We start from the raw sequence: 16,164 nt of genomic DNA on the forward strand, positions 1-16,164 counted from the left end.
TGAGATGAAAAAGAACTCTTTACTTTCCAGGCTGAATTCAGATCAGTGGCGCACAAGACAGGAATTATACCAGAAGTATGCTTCCCAGGATCTTGATTGTGATTTTGGGGGTGATTGTTTTTCTAGTTACAAATCTCCACATTGCTGAGGATGAGGGGATCTCAAACTGAATTTGAGCAGCAGGAACGGTTGTTTGCCATGTTGGAACAGAAGAATGGTGAAATAAAAGACCTTTTAGGTGAAATTAAAAATCTGGAGAAATTTAAGGTATATGTAACATCTTTTCAAAGATATAGCCAAAGTTTGAATTGAAAAATCTCTACATTTTTAGTTTCTATAGTTTATTATGCAGTTACTCATAATTTCAGTGTTCTAGTTCCAGTATAAGTTGATCCAATGTTTAGATATTTTGGAGCTCATGGCAGTCTTACCTCAGTCTTGTATGTATGATGTGAAGTCAGTCCTGGCATCATTTGTTAAATTTGGCTCCATTGAGATGCCAGGTTTATCTCATAACAAGTTTCTGTATGTGCATGAATCTTTCAACATTTTCTATGTTTTGGTTGACCTCGGTACAGCAGTACTATACTGTTTAAGTTACAGATGTTTTTTAGTATATGTTTTTATTTTTAGACTTTAGTTCCCCTAGTTTTTTCTTCATAGTGTTCTGGTTGCTTTTACATGTTTGCTTTTCTCTTGTCTGATGCATGCACCACCCACCCACACACACACCCACACACCCACACACCCACACACACACACTAGAAAGAACTATTTGGTGGTGTTTTGTAGGATTATATTACATTTACAAATTTACAAATTTTTTAATTACCTTAGGGAGCATTAGTATCTTTTCATTAAGCATCTAGTAAAAGATTCAAGTTTCTATAAGTGACAGATTTTGTAAAATTTTTTTTTTTTTTTTTTTTTTTTTTTTTTGGTTTTTCGAGACAGGGTTTCTCTGTGTAGCTTTGTGCCTCTCCTGGAACTCACTTGGTAGCCCAGGCTGGCCTCGAACTCACAGAGATCCGCCTGGCTCTGCCTCCCGAGTGCTGGGATTAAAGGCGTGCGCCACCACCGCCCAGCAGATTTTGTAAATATTAATGATCTCTTAAGCATTCTGTATTGTGGCCATTAGTCTGTCATTAAATAGTAAGTTTTACTTCCATCTTTTAGAAAACTGGAGAAGATGACATTTTTGTTAAATGTATAGTGTGTTACTGGGCAGTGGTGTGCCTACATGGGCTGATCACTGTACTTTAAGGAGAGTTGGGTTTTTGCACTCCCTAAAATTGTTTGCAAATTTTTGAACAAATTTACTCCCCCCCCCCCCCGAGAAATACAAAGAATATTCTTCAGTAACATGAAGGATTTCCTCTCTGTGTTTTTCCATTTTATAGCCCTTCTCTAAAGTCCAGAATTGAACCCACAGTCATTGCGTCTTCCATTCTAAAAGCTAGGAGAGGGAGCTGTGGGACTGGTGTGCTTAGAAGCCTTAGTTTCAGAACTAAACATGTTATTGTCATGCCCTTGTCACATTGAGCCACTTTCCTTATTTGAAAAGAGAACTGCTTAGTCTCCCTACTCCAGAAGAAGGCAGGTGAGTTAAGAGGGTGGGTCTTAGCTTGGTGACTGTAAACTGGTGAGTTCCAACTTAGTGGTGCCTGCTGCTGTTACAGCAGACCTGGTCTGTTGTCTGCTCTGTGTAATAAGAGTTTTTGCTTTTGTTAGAACTTATATGAAAGTATGGAATCTAAGCCTTCCACATCAGCCAGCCCTGGTACTCTAGAAGACAGCACCTATTATGCAGATTTACTTCAACTAAAGCTTGATAAGTTAAAGTAAGTGTTTGGGATTGTGAATACAATGATGAAGGGTTTTACTTGCTTATAATAGTATTACTGACTGATTTTTTTATTTGTTTGTTTTTAATTTTTAAAAAATAATCTCCAGAAGAAAGTCAATAAAATATCCTTGTGTAGCATGTAAGTTTATATAAAATATGCATTTCTTTTGTGTTTAGCATTCAGATTGGTAAGTGAAACAACCTCTTTTAAGTTTCTCCATCAAAATTCAAGAATAAATTTCATATAATTCAAAATGTAAAGGGAAATGTATGTGTGCATTTGGAAAAAAATATTTTCTCCCTCTGTTTCCTTTAAAGAATCCATGAGATTTTTGTGGGGGGTTGCTTACTTTAATTGTTTATTGTTTCTTTTCTTTATTACTAAAAACTCAGAGAAATGCCTTTGTAATACACGAGACTTATTTCACCATGTTTGCCCTATGTACGATTTTAATTTTTTTTTTTAAATTTATTTTTTATTTTTCGAGACAGGGTTTCTCTTTGTAGTTTTGATGCCTGTCTTGGATCTCACTCTGTAGACCAGGCTGGCCTCGAACTCACAGAGATCCGCCTGGCTCTGCTGCCTGAGTGCTGGGATTAAAGGCGTGCGCCACCACCACCTGGCTATTTTAATATTCTTTAATTATTCTTTTCTGTTACTGTAGAAAAGAAAACGAAGGCACAAAGGGTGAACTGTCCATACAGAGAATGAAGGCGTTATTTGAGAGCCAGCGGGCCCTGGATATTGAGCGGAAATTGTTTGCAAATGAAAGGCACCTTCAGCTTACAGAAAGTGAAAACATGAAGCTGAGAGCTAAGCTAGATGAATTAAAGCTGAAGTATGAGCCTGAAGGTGTGTGTTTCGTAGGCTTTTGTCTCTCAAATCGTGACTAGCTCTGAGAAAGGAAGACATGTTTTGTAGCTTTTTACCAGTGTCATCATAAACTTAACTTGTGATCATATATCTGTAGTAAAGTTTAGCTGTCAAATGTGTAAGAAAATTAAGAGAACTAGTTACCTGAACATGAATATAATAATGTTTTTTCTTAGAATATCTGAGTTCATCATACTGAACAGCAAGAACTTGAGTTTCTTCCCTTGAAGATTGTAGCATCTCAGGATGTCCCAAAGAGTTTTGGAGTTATTTTGAGAAAGGGTCTCACTGTGCAGCCCAGGCTGGCCTCATACTTCTGACCTTCTTTACTCTGCCTTCTGAGTGGGATCGTAGATACATATGACCATGCACAGGCCAAAGAGTTTCATTTTGTTGAAACAGCTGATACTGGGAACTAGACAACTAAGTTTGTTTATAGAAGAACTAAGCAAGGCTTAGGTTCAAGTACTTATCTTCTTCCTCCCTTCCTCCCTTTCTTCCTCCCTCCCTTCCTCTCTACTCCTTCCCCCCCTCTACTGAACCTCTGGAGGAGCATTCCAGGACTGATCAAATACAGTTCATATGTTGTCTGCTGTCATTCCATTGACCAGAAATTAGTCAATGTGTCCTTGGGATCCACCACCAGAAAGGCTGAGATGGAGTCTTGATCTCAAGGGCTTTCTATGTTTCCAACTCCATAGTGAAAGTTCTGTTTGTTTTTCTTCTGACACATAGTAATTGGACACATTTATAGGGTACAATGTGATACTTCCATTCATGTGTGTATTGTATGATGATCAAATCAAGGTAATTAATGTCCATCACTTTATTAATATCTCAGAACTACTCATAGCTTAAGTTTAGTATCTTAAACTTTTTCCTTTCTTTGTTGTGAGAACTTTGAAAGTTCTTTCCTCTAACTATCTGAAATACACAGTGTGTTACTGTTAACTAGAGTCATCATGCTGTAGGAGCTCCCAGGTGAATGAGGTCACACAGTGTTTGTCTTTTACATATGTATTTATTATTACTGCGTGTGAGTGTGTACCTGTGTGTGGTGTGTGCTTACACACCACAGTGTATGTGGTGATCAGTCAGCAGCATTGGAAAGCTGGCTCTCTCCTCCTTCCTCTGTCTAGTTCCTGGAGCTCTAGCTCAGGTTGTCAGGGTCACAGGACAAGATCTTTACCCAGTGGGCCGTTCTTTAGCCCCGAGTTTGCTCTTTTTAACAAATCAGGTTGTTTTTGAGTATTTTGTTTCTGGGTCTTTATAATTTTTATAGATGTTAATATTTTATTAGGCATGTACTTTGCCGACTTTTCTTCATTCTGTAGATCCTTTCCATTGTTGTTTACTTTGCTGTTACAGAAGTTTTAGTTTGATATGATCCATTTTTTGCTTTTATTTTTTATTTTTGCTTTTATTGTTGTGCTTGTTGAGGTCTTCTCTAAAGGTCCTCACTAGCAGTCATGCAGCACTTGCCCTTGTTTTTTCTAGTATTTTCATATTACATCAGTGATTAATCCATTTTTAGCTGATTGTGTTTCATATGAGAGATGAGGTGTTTGGTACTTTGCATGTAGTGGCCAGTTTTCTTAGCACCGTTAATTGAAGGTCCTTTCCCTGTTATGTTTTGACGTTGTGAACATACGAGCTGTGTGAATGAATTGGTTAATTCCTCAGCTTTCTGTTCAGCTGCGTTGATAACTGCATTGCTGCTCGTTTGGTAGGGGTCAGAAAAGATGTTTGATGGAACCTTGGTTTGGGGTCCCACCAAAACAAATGTTTGTATGTTTTTGTTCAGACTTTTTTTTTTTTTTCCTAATGTGATCTTCATATGCAATAGAGAAGAATGGATTCTACAGCTGTTGGGTGGAATGTTCTATAAGTTTCTCTTAGCTCCATTTGAAGTCTAGAGTGTACTTTAAATCCAGAGTGTCTGCTGACTTTCTGTCTGGATGGTTTTCCACTGCTGTAAGTGGTGGTTGCCATCCCCAGGTGTCACTTGTCTGCTATCTCTCATACAGAGAGCTGTATCAGTGTTTGTTTGTGTGTTGTGTGTGTGTATATGTATGCTGCTGTCTCTCATACAGAGAGCTGTATCAATGTTTGTGTGTTTTGTGTGTGTGTGTATGTATGCTGCTGTCTCTCATACAGAGAGCTGTATCAATGTTTGTTTGTGTGTTGTGTGTGTGTATATGTATGCTACAGGCTTGGTTTTGGCCCCTTTACCATTCTTTTTTTTTTCTAAAGAGTTATTTATTTATTACGTATACAGTGTTCTGTCTGCATGTATCCCTGCAAGTCAGAAGAGGGCACCAGATCTCATTACAGATGGTTGAGAGCCACCATGTGGTTGATGGGAATTGAACTCAGGACCTTTGGAAGGGCAAGCAGTGCTCTTAACCTCTGAGCCGTCTCTCCAGCCCCCCTTTACCATTCTTTAATGTCCTAATCTCATAGTTTTGATGTGAAGTTTATTTGACCTGACATAATATCCCACTTTGTTCTGGTCTCCATGTGGATTGCATTTTTCATTTATTAATGTTCAGCCTCTGCATATCCTTGCAGATGAAATGAGTCTCACATTGGCAGCGTCCTCTGTTCTTGTTTTTGTAATCCCTTCAGCCACTCTGTCTTTTAATTAGATAATGTAATCCATCTGCATCCAGAGTAATTACTGATCGTTAAGAACCAGCCGCATTGCTGGTTGTTTTCTGGCAGGCCTTTTCTTCCTTTCTTTCTCTCCTACTGTCTTCCTTGCTGAGAGGTGTTTCTCGGTCAGTATGTTTGTTTACATGCTGTAGACCTTAGCTTTTTCATCCATAATTACCACAAGCTCATAAAGAACACCCTATATTTAAAACAAGTTACATTGAACTGAAGCGTGAATACAAAGGCAACAAAAAAACCTTCTCTTAGCTCCATTTCTCTCCTTGCTTTGAGTTTTGATATCAAAATTCATGCCTTTTTTATATTTCTATCCTTTAACAATTGATTATAATTGTTCCTTTGTTAGTGCTATTTTTAAATCTTCCTGCTGAGTGCATAGGAGCTGTGTGACTATCATGTCTGAATATTTAGATTTTCTCTGATCATTTCAGGTTTTAAAACTTCAGATGCTCCCTGCCCCCACGAAGATTTATTTATTTCTGTGTGTATGGGTGTTTTGTCTGCATGTATGTCTGTATACCATGTGCATGCCTGGTGCCTGCAGAGGTCAGAAGAGGACATCAGATCCCCTGGAACTGGTGTTAAGGACAGTTGTGAGCTGCCATGTGGGTGCTGGGAATTGAACCCAGGTCCTCTGGGAGAGCAGTCAGTGTTCTTGCCCACTGAGCCGTTGTTACTGTTACTCCAGCCCAGCCCACCTTCAGATGGTTTCACGTTGCACATGAGCATCTTCACCCTCTTCTTTTGAACATGCTTTAGCATCTCTGTAGGCAGGTCTAGTCACAGTGAATTGCTTCAGCTTTTATTAGGGAAGGGTGTCCATCTCCCATTTCCACAGAACCGTTTTGCCTGGCAGCTTTTCCCTTCAGCCTCTGAAGTCTGCTGCTGGGGACATGGCTGTCCCCTCACCTCCCCTGTGCTGCTCTCAGAATGTTCTGTGACCTTTGAGAGTTTGACTCTGGTTGGATCTGAGCAAACTTTTGACCTTCCCATAGGAAGGACATTTCTTCTCGGGTTTATGCGGCTTTCTGTTACTTCTTTGAGCAAACTTTGTGCCCTTCGTCATTCTCTAGTTCTCTCTTGGTGCCAGTGGCCTAGACTTCCCCTTTGGATGGTGTCTCAAAAGACACTGAAGTTTTCTTCCTTCCTTCTCACTCATTCTCTTTTTCTTTATTTTGAACAGCCTGTCTTCAGACTCACTAATTCTTACTCTGATTGATCAGTTCTGCTGTGAACATCTTATATTTAAATTTTCATTTACTGTGGTTTTTTTTTTTACTTACATTTTTCATTTTCTGCATCTGGTTTGTATGTTTGAATTCTCTGGTTTTCCTCAAATGGTTAAGCCCTTTCTCTCCAACTGTCCCACATATGTCTTTAGTTCTGACGTGGGAACCTTGTTTAGACGTTTTTAAGGCCCTCCCTCCTTGGCTTTCTCAGTCCCTACATACATCTCTGGATTCGTGAAATAGGTGTTCATTATATTCTTCCCATCTGTGTTTGGCTGTGACTTCTGTTTCATTGTTTTGGTGTTTTGGGGTGTGTTTTGATTTTTTGCTTTTGGTTTGTTTGTTTATTGAAACTCTCCATAAACCAACTTCTTACATTCCACTTGAGCATTTCGAGGTCACCTCAGCACAGGTTAGCTGTCATAGATAGTTAGCTGTGATAGCTCTATGGCTGGTACAGTGTCCACCTGGTGGCCGTGGACAGTGTATAAGGAGGACCCAGGACATGTGGGCGAGCCAGTCCCACACTCGAGTGCAAAAACCATGTGGACTGTGCCTCCAGCAGGACGGAGCCTGTACATAGTCTGTCTGGAAGGTTTGGCAGGGATGGAGGACCACGGCAAGATCTGGATATTAATTCCTATTTGCCCATTTCTTCTTGTTCTCTGCTGGCTTGGGGTAGAATAGCCCCTGGTCGTCTCCCTTGTGGGCCAGTGTAGGAGTGAAACACCCCAGGGAATCAGGATGATGGAAAGTCAGATGTCCCCCTCTGATCTTTCAACGCAGTCACAGTTCTGTGCAGGATGATGCCCTAGTGGCTTGGTGAAAGAGGACCACAGTAACAGAGGACCTTCCATAGTTCAGTCTCTCTCTGTGTGTGTGTGTGTGTGTGTGTGTGTGTGTGTTCCAGAGTCTTCACCATCTTGCTTTTGTATTTTGGTTTTCTGAGCTCTATGAGGTGTTTTTTAGTGCGTGGTTATTCAAACTCAAGGGATAATTGATGGCAGTACAGATTCTATCATCTTCTTCCACCATTCAGCTTGGATCTATTTATTTATTTATTTACTCACTTATTTATATTTAATTTTGAAACAGACTCTCACTGGCTAGCCTGGAACTCGTTGTATAAACCAGATTGATCTTGAATTCACAGAAATCCTACCACTGATGCCTGCTAAGTGCTGGGGTTAAAGGTGTGTATCATCATGCCTGGCCCAGGAATTCTGTTTTTACAGAAAAACATTTTAATGCAGGAAATACAATAAATCTTAACTACTCAGAAAATAGCCTACTCATACAGTCTCTGCAGCTGATATACTACAAACAGTGGATTTTATAGTGTTTAAGTTGAAAAATAGAAAGTCAGTATTAAGAAATCTATGAATGTTGTGGTTCTAACCCCATCCCTTCCCCAAAAGGTTGTGTTATCATGTTTGAGTTTAAGGATTCTTAACCAGGTTTACTTTGCCTGACTTTGAGATCATCTCTGTGAACTACAGTGACTCTCACCACTAGGGGGAGATTTTTGACAATAGGAAGATTTTTATAGTTTTTAAAAGACTTCTTTCTTTGTGCTTTTTCTCTTCCAAGATTCCAATAGGCTCCCCTGGTTAAGAATTACCCAGTATGAATTCCAGAGGTCTGCCAACCCAGCAAAGACACAGGGTTGGGGGTCTGAGTGATTTAGAGGAGCAGTGCAAAAGAAAGGGGGGCCTGCTGATCTGAAGGCAGAAGTGTGGAGCAGGACCCCTGTCTTTGCTGTAGTACCTCAGACCTCTGATGTTTGGGGGTTGAAAATGAAAGGGCACGTTAGTGGCAGTGGGAGAAAGACATTAGAGTAATTGGGGGGCTGTATGGGACCCCACAGGATTGGTAGGCCTTGAGCATAGAGGCTCTGTAGCAGCTACTGTGAGGCAGAGTGTGGTTGGGACTGGGGAGATAGCTGTCATAGAAATGGCCAGATTCTGAATACATTTTAGACATAGTAGTAGGCATGCATTACCAGTGTTCAGAGTCCCAGCTGTCTTTCATCCCATCCCTACAAGGTGGTACTGAGTGTAGCAGTCTTAAAGATACTGAAGTGCAGAGAAGGTACGGCACAAGGTCTCCTGGCTGCACTGTGGGACTCGAACCAGAACTCCTGGACTCTGCCATTGCTGCTTCGCCTGCCAGAGATCTCAGTAGAACTTCCCGCTCTCCAGCACATCTGATCATTCCGAGAGCTGTATATATACAGAATTTACAAGGAAAAAGTAATAGATGTCCTTCACGATAGAGTTGATGGTGCTCAGTGAGGATAGAGCCTGGAGTCCTTTCCTAGACACAGAGACAGACAGCAAAGGGTGTCTATCAGAAGATGGGGGGAAAGACAGCACAAGAAAGTAGAAGTGAGGCTGACTAGGAGGGGGCAGCAGGAGGGGGAGAGAATAGAGACACACATGCATGTGTGGGGCGCCAACATGCAATAAATATCTGCTTATATGAAACCGTGACAGTGTTGAAAAAAGGTACAGTAATTAAATGTATATCTATTTTATCAAAGAGAAAAATGTATATTAAGAGTACCAAAAAAGGAACGAACTTATATATAACTCCCTTGGTTTCCTCAGGTTGTGTCTTTGTTTTGATTCACTGAGCATATATTTTAATAATTTTTTTCTTCTCAGAGAAAATTGAAGTGCCTGTACTCAAAAAGAGACGTGAGGTGCTGCCATTGGATATAACTACCCCAGAAGAAACACCTGCCGCCAGTGCCCCTAGGGAAGAAGTTTCTAGACTGCCACTTCAGAGAGAGGAGAAAGAGTCCTGCCTTAATAGCTTCAATGATAACACTGTGCAGTGGGGCCAGCCAGCCTCTTCAGCCATTCAGCCAGCCAGCCTCTCTCCCCACAAGAGCCCGCCTCTGGACATGCAGCCAAAGAAGGAGAAGAAATGTGTGAAGCTTGTGGATGGTCCAGCCAATGCTGAGGCCTTACGTGAACAAAATGGGAACACCCCCAGCTCTCCCAGGTCAGTGTGTCCTTCTGCCTGGCTGTCAGCAGCCTTCTCCATCTTTCCTCCTGCTACTGCCTGAGCTGTGCCATGCTGCTCTGTGTTCCTGACTGTGCCCTGCTGCTCTGTGTTCCTGACTGTGCCCTGCTGCTCTGTGTTCCCGACTGTGCCGTGCTGCTCTGTGTTCCTGACTGTGCCATGCTGCTCTGTGTTCCTGACTGTCCCATGCTGCTCTGTGTTCCTGACTGTGCCCTGCTGCTCTGTGTTCCCGACTGTGCCGTGCTGCTCTGTGTTCCTGACTGTGCCATGCTGCTCTGTGTTCCCGACTGTGCCATGCTGCTCTGTGTTCCTGACTGTGCCATGCTGCTCTGTGTTCCTGACTGTGCCATGCTGCTCTGTGTTCCTGACTGTGCCATGCTGCTCTGTGTTCCTGACTGTGCCATGCTGCTCTGTGTTCCTGACTGTGCCGTGCTGCTCTGTGTTCCTGACTGTTCCGTGCTGCTCTGTGTTCCTGACTGTGCCATGCTGCTCTGTGTTCCTGACTGTGCCGTGCTGCTCTGTGTTCCTGACTGTGCCGTTCTGCTCTGTGTTCCTGACTGTGCTGTGCTGCTCTGTGTTCCTGACTGTGCCGTGCTGCTCTGTGTTCCTGACTGTGCCGTGCTGCTCTGTGTTCCTGACTGTGCCGTGCTGCTCTGTGTTCCTGACTGTGCCGTGCTGCTCTGTGTTCCTGACTGTGCCGTGCTGCTCTGTGTTCCTGACTGTGCCGTGCTGCTCTGTGTTCCTGACTGGTCTATGCTGCTCTGCTGCTCTGTGTTCCCGACCGTGCTGCTCTGTGTTCCTGACTGTGCCATGCTGCTCTGTGTTCCTGACTGTCCCATGCTGCTCTGTGTTCCTGACTGTGCCGTGCTGCTCTGTGTTCCTGACTGTGCCATGCTGCTCTGTGTTCCTGGGTGTGTGCACTGTAACTCTGCAGTTTGGTCTGTCTTCCTTCGAATCTTTTCAGCCTTCAGGAAGACTAAGGTGACTGCAGGAAGAAAGGATGGTGAATGGCAAGTGACACTAGGTAGCCCAGCATACCTGGGTGCTTTGCTGAGTGGAATAAATGTACTGTTGTTTTTCTCTCAGTTCAAAAGTAGCCATGAAAGAAAAACTTACTTTCTCAAAGGACTTTTCAGTAGTCTAAGACATTTAGACTTAAATTTTGGGGTAAGAGCAGGTAAAAGTTTTTATGGTTTTTGATATTTATACTAAGCCTTCAGAAGTAAGCTTTGATGCCTGCTTGACATTTTTAAATATCAAAGCTAATTTAGTTTCATTTTTATTCCAAAACTTCAAAGATTCCAGTTTCTGTGTAATTGAGTTTGTAACTAAAAGAGAAAGTGTCAGGTGGTATATGAAGGAACCAACGTTCTAAGGGCTTTGTCTTTCAAGAAAAGTAAAGCTAACAGAGGTGAGAAGGTAGAAGAGTGAATGGCACAGGGAACTGCCTGAAAGTTCTGGATCTATACAGCAGGATCAGGTGAAGGACAGTAGGACTGACCTAGATGTCCAGCAGCACAGCCAGGGCTGAGGGATGCGTGGTCTAGACACACAGTGGATCTTTGTCAGCCATGGGGAACACAGCCAGGGCTGAGGGATACGTGGTCTAGACACACAGTGGATCTTGGTCAGCCACGGGGGAACAGAGCTGGGTAATTTGAAGGAAGATGAATGCAAATGGAGACATCATACTAAACGAATTAAGCCAGTCTCAGACAAATAGTGCATGTTTCTCTCATTTGTGGCTCAGGTTTTGTCTGTACATAAAACATGCCTGTGCGTGTGACATGAAAATACAAAGAAAATCTTCTTTAGGGACTAATGGGAGGAAGGGACAGGCGTAGGAAGGATAGGCTAGAACACACGGACCCACACACTTGTACACAAAGTTTAAAACATGATTAAAGAAAAGGAAGGAGCCAGATAGTTTTAAGGAGATGGGTGGTGTCTGCATGCAGTACGGTGACAAGTTTATTTAAAATAGTGCCTTCACACACTTGACAAGTTTATTTAAAATAGTGCCCTCACACACTTGACAAGTTTATTTAAAATAGTGCCCTCACACACTTGACAAGTTTATTTAAAATAGTGCCCTCACACACTTGACAAGTTTATTTAAAATAGTGCCCTCACACACTTGACAAGTTTATTTAAAATAGTGCCCTCACACACTTGACAAGTGAGCTTGTTGATGAGCGTTTGCACCAGGAGACGAGATCTCTGGAGACTGCTAGGGCTACGTGAGTCAAAGAGTAGGTGCGGAATCAGACGCTGAACTGAGATAGCAAGACACAGCGCACCCTGTAGCCAAGGGCTGCCTAGTGTGCGTCCTGGGGTTTAAGTTCTCAGTCCTACCAAGTGCAGTGTTCACCAGGAAAACATCAGCTGCTACTGTTGTATTATTCTGTTGAATTTTTAATAATGTTTCGATCTATGTGACACATGGAATAGAACTTCATGTTCTAGCCCATACACCTAGTCTCAGGCAGGTCTGGACGGGGTTCAGCAGGTGCTGCCTGCTGTGTGTGAAGTCCATGTTTGACAGGGCGTCTCCAGGTGGTTTCTAGATGGCCACTGCAGCTTGCTGTCTGTTGTCCGCCTTTCTTTTCCTGCCCTTGGTTGTTTGAGAAACATTACATGAATGCATGTCCCTGATGGACTCACATTGCACGTTGGAAAATTTTTGTCTGCTTAAAAAAACACACACACAAGAAAATACCACAGAAATTTGTTTTTAAGTGTGTAAGTCCATCTACTAACTTAAAACATTTCCAATTTTACATATTTTCTGCATGTTTAACTTAGACACACAGTTTGAGGTTAGCTTTGTCACAGTAAGGATGGGCTTTGTTGAGAACTGAAATACTGCACTTTCAGTCTTCACTTAATGAATGTTCTTCCAGTAAGAATTTGTTTGTTTTTTGAGGCAGGGTTTCTCTGTGTATTCCTGGCTGTCCTGGAACTCACATTGTAGACCAGGCTGGCCTAGAACTTAGAGAGATTCGCCTTCCTCAGCCTCCCGAGTGCTAAGATTAAAGGTGTGCACCACCATGCCTAGCAAGAATTTTTATTTAAACATCTCCTGCACTGTTTGTTTACTGCATGCCTGATGGAAAGTTGGTTTGCAGGGTTTTTTTGTTTGTTTGCTTGCTTTCTGTTTCCTTGTCTGAGACAGACATCTACTTGGGTAGCCTGGGTTCCATGTTATTTTATCTTGTGCTTGTTAACCTTTTGGATGTGGTGTCCACCTTAAAATATTGCTTTAGCATTTTGAATTTTGTGTTCTGGGTTCTAATGATGTGTATCTCCTTTTACCTAATACTTTAACTCAGGCATTGCTTGACCTCTTATCAGATTTGAAGATATTTATTTTTATATTAATTATTATTTTATATTAATTATTTTTATTTTAAAAAATGAAGCCTCCTGACATAAAAGTTCTTCCTTTTTTTTTTTTTTTTTTTTTTTTTCCGAGACAAGGTTTCTCTGTGTAGCTTTGCGCCTTTCCTGGATCTCGCTCTGTAGACCAGGCTGGCCTCGAACTCACAGAGATCCGCCTGCCTCTGCCTCCCGAGTGCTGGGATTAAAGGCGTGCGCCACCACCGCCCGGCAACATAAAAGTTCTTTAGAGTCGGTCATTTAGTGTTCGAGGCCCACTCTACTAGGCATTTACTTCTTTTTCTTGACCATACTTGAATTCAGAATATACGCTTTAATGCTTGTAGGTTAACTGCAGAGTCAAAGCTTTCAACAGAAGTGAAAAAAAGGAAAGAAACTACAAGCAAATTGGAAAAGGGGGCTTGTAAGAAATCAGACACCATCATGTTCGTGTCCTCAAAGTCAGCCCCGGAGATTCAGTGCCCGCAGCAGTAGTGAGGTGCTCCTGCAGTGCCCGCAGCAGTAGTGAGGTGTTCCTGCAGTGCCCGCAGCAGTAGTGAGGTGCTTGCACTATGGGGCTTGCTGAAGATCGTCCCTGTGCACAGGACACCCTTGTGGAACATTTGCATAAGCCAGTGCTAAGACCTCGTGTGCTTACACTTCTGTGACCAAAAATTGAGATATGGCTGTGATGCTGACCCAGAGGTTCCCTAAGTGATGATCTTTCACAGAACTGAATCACAGTGAGCAAACCACTATCAGAGGAAATGTTATAGTTTAGACCTATTTGCTGCACTGGATCTGGATTTTGAAAGTTACGTGATAAATAATGTACCTTAAGAATTGAAAATTGGACAACAGAACATTGAAGTTGTTAATTATATTTTCCTATGTATAATTTTATGAATAAATAAAATTGTATTTTCCCTGTCTTGTAAAAATAGTGAATATTGCTTGAAAATACATATTACAAAATGTGTTAAAGGTTTAAAGTGCCTATATTAATTAATATGTAATTTAGATTTTCATGACTCAAGCATACTAAATAAATAATTTTGAAATTTAAAATAGGATTGCAGTAATTTCTCCTATTTGTATTTTCTTAAGTCTGCATAAACAATGGGATGTTAATGAAAGATAATGAGAAGAAAAATGAGTTTCAGGGATTCTTATTTGCTGGTAACATAATTGTACGTATATTATTGCTTATCTCTTATGTAACTTTACTTGTATATAACTACATGTACACACACATAGCAAAAGATACTAAACTTACCAAGTAGTTTTTTTTAAGTGATTATAGATTTGTTGATAACTCAGTTCCATGCATTATTTTCTATAGTAGGTGAATTGGGCCTCTTCAGAAAACTAGCAGGGTGTATATAGATAGAGAGGAGAATATTTCGTCTCAGGAATTAGCTCACAGTCTCTAAGTCTAAATACACAGTTGGGATTGGCAAGCTTGAGAAGAGATAACATGATAGTTAGTCCAGGGTCCCACTTTGGATCTTTGTGTTGTGTTGGCATCCCATTTTACTTAGTATTTTAATTAGGCCTCTCTGGGCCTTTTTGTCAGCCTTAAAGGTATTTATCGTACATTAAAAATTTTGAAGCCTTGTCACAAATCACATGCTTTCTACATGTCCTCTAAGTCAATCCCAGAGCGCCCACAAAGATTGCTACTGGATTGGGAGGTCCACCTGCAGCAGGCAGTCTGCTTGACTTTTCATCCCAAAACACAGGAATGACCATGTACTTGGGCACATTGAGGAGGCGTAAAATAAAGACAATGGGAATCTATCTTAAATAAGTCTATTAAAATATGTTAGGCAAGAGCAAATTGCTTCTAGCATCCAAACAGATCAGTTGATAAACTTGCTTGTTTTAATTTGCAAAAAGCATACTTTACGAAATTAGGATGTTCATGTTGAATATCTCACAAAAATGAAGTACCTGAAGGCACTAGGGGATAGATAACAATTTCAACCTGAGGATAGCATCAAATCAGAGTCCATGTTAAATGCATGTTAGAGAGATGTCCATCAGTTTCTCCCAACACTGTCCTGGCTGGGTTTTTACTGCTACAGTAGAACACCATAACCAGAAGCAACTGGAGAGGAAAGGGCTTATTTCAGCTGTACAGTTCCACACTGCAGTCCACCGTTGGCTGTTGCTGTAGGGCAGGAACTCATGCAGAGCGGGAACTTGGAAGCAGGAGCTGACACAAGCCACAGAGGAGTGCTGCCTGTTGGCTTGTTCCTGGAGACTTCCTCAGCCTGCTTTCTTGCAGCACCTAAGGGTGGCACCGCCCATAGTGAGCTGAACCCTCCCACATCAATCAAGAAAATGCACTATGGGCCAATCTGTAGGGCCATTTTCTTTATTGAGGTTCCTTCTTCCCAAATGACTCTGCCTTGCGTCAAGTTGACATAAAGCCAGCCAGTGCACACACAGTTCTTACTTGAACATCTTCAAAAAAAAAAACCACAAAAAAACAGAAGCCCTCGGAGCTCAGTGTTAAGTAGATGAGAAGCGACAATTGTAGCGCCAGAATTGGTTATGATTAGCTTTTATGCAAATTCCGTGTGCCAGGCACTCAATGTGCGGCACTACATTTAATTGGACATATCTGCCAACTAGGTGTGATAGTAACCTCATGTCGAAGATAAGAAAAGTTGACCACGACTGTGAAAGCATGCTTATCTAGGGTCCTAAGTGGTAACAATGAAAAAGATTAGAGACAATAGAGTGGAGTGCTGGAGAAGCAAGCTGCCTAGACGATTAAGTTTCCTAAGACATGGAGAAAAGTGATAGCACAGGAGAATATTCAGAGAGTGAGTATGAAGCATTTTATCTGGACAATTTAATAACACTCCCCCTTGAGCTCTGCCTGCCTCCCCATGAAACCCAACAGTTCTCTCTCCTACTTTGTGTGAGTGTGTGACACACTGAGTTTAATTAGAGTTGTGTGGATGGATATGAGTGGGGCTAATCTACTGAAGCATGAGCAACATGTGGCTACACCACTGAATAAATCAACACCCCTACTCCAGTGACTACTAACATCAGTGAGGGGTGGGGCCTATGAGCCCCTCCTCCACGGTGAGCCATCAACAGGCCCAGTCCAGGGCAGG

At 41.8% G+C, this 16,164-nt stretch overlaps 1 protein-coding gene across 1 annotated transcript in view; it reads left to right on the forward strand.

Annotated features, from left to right (window-relative positions):
• Spdl1 (spindle apparatus coiled-coil protein 1) overlaps nucleotides 1-14,062 on the forward strand; it is a 28,232-nt gene extending 14,170 nt beyond the window's left edge. Inside the window, exons 8-13 of the mRNA XM_059270218.1 lie at nucleotides 127-267; nucleotides 1,732-1,841; nucleotides 2,512-2,699; nucleotides 9,289-9,631; nucleotides 13,378-13,560; nucleotides 13,592-14,062. Coding sequence (XP_059126201.1) covers nucleotides 127-267; nucleotides 1,732-1,841; nucleotides 2,512-2,699; nucleotides 9,289-9,631; nucleotides 13,378-13,525 — 930 coding nt within the window. The 3' untranslated portion in view covers nucleotides 13,526-13,560; nucleotides 13,592-14,062. The remainder of the gene's footprint in view (nucleotides 1-126; nucleotides 268-1,731; nucleotides 1,842-2,511; nucleotides 2,700-9,288; nucleotides 9,632-13,377; nucleotides 13,561-13,591) is intronic.
• The last annotated feature ends 2,102 nt before the right edge of the window (nucleotides 14,063-16,164 follow it).

The sequence above is a fragment of the Peromyscus eremicus genome, chromosome 8a, assembly GCF_949786415.1.
Source record: "Peromyscus eremicus chromosome 8a, PerEre_H2_v1, whole genome shotgun sequence".
NCBI classification, from domain to species: Eukaryota; Metazoa; Chordata; class Mammalia; order Rodentia; family Cricetidae; genus Peromyscus; species Peromyscus eremicus.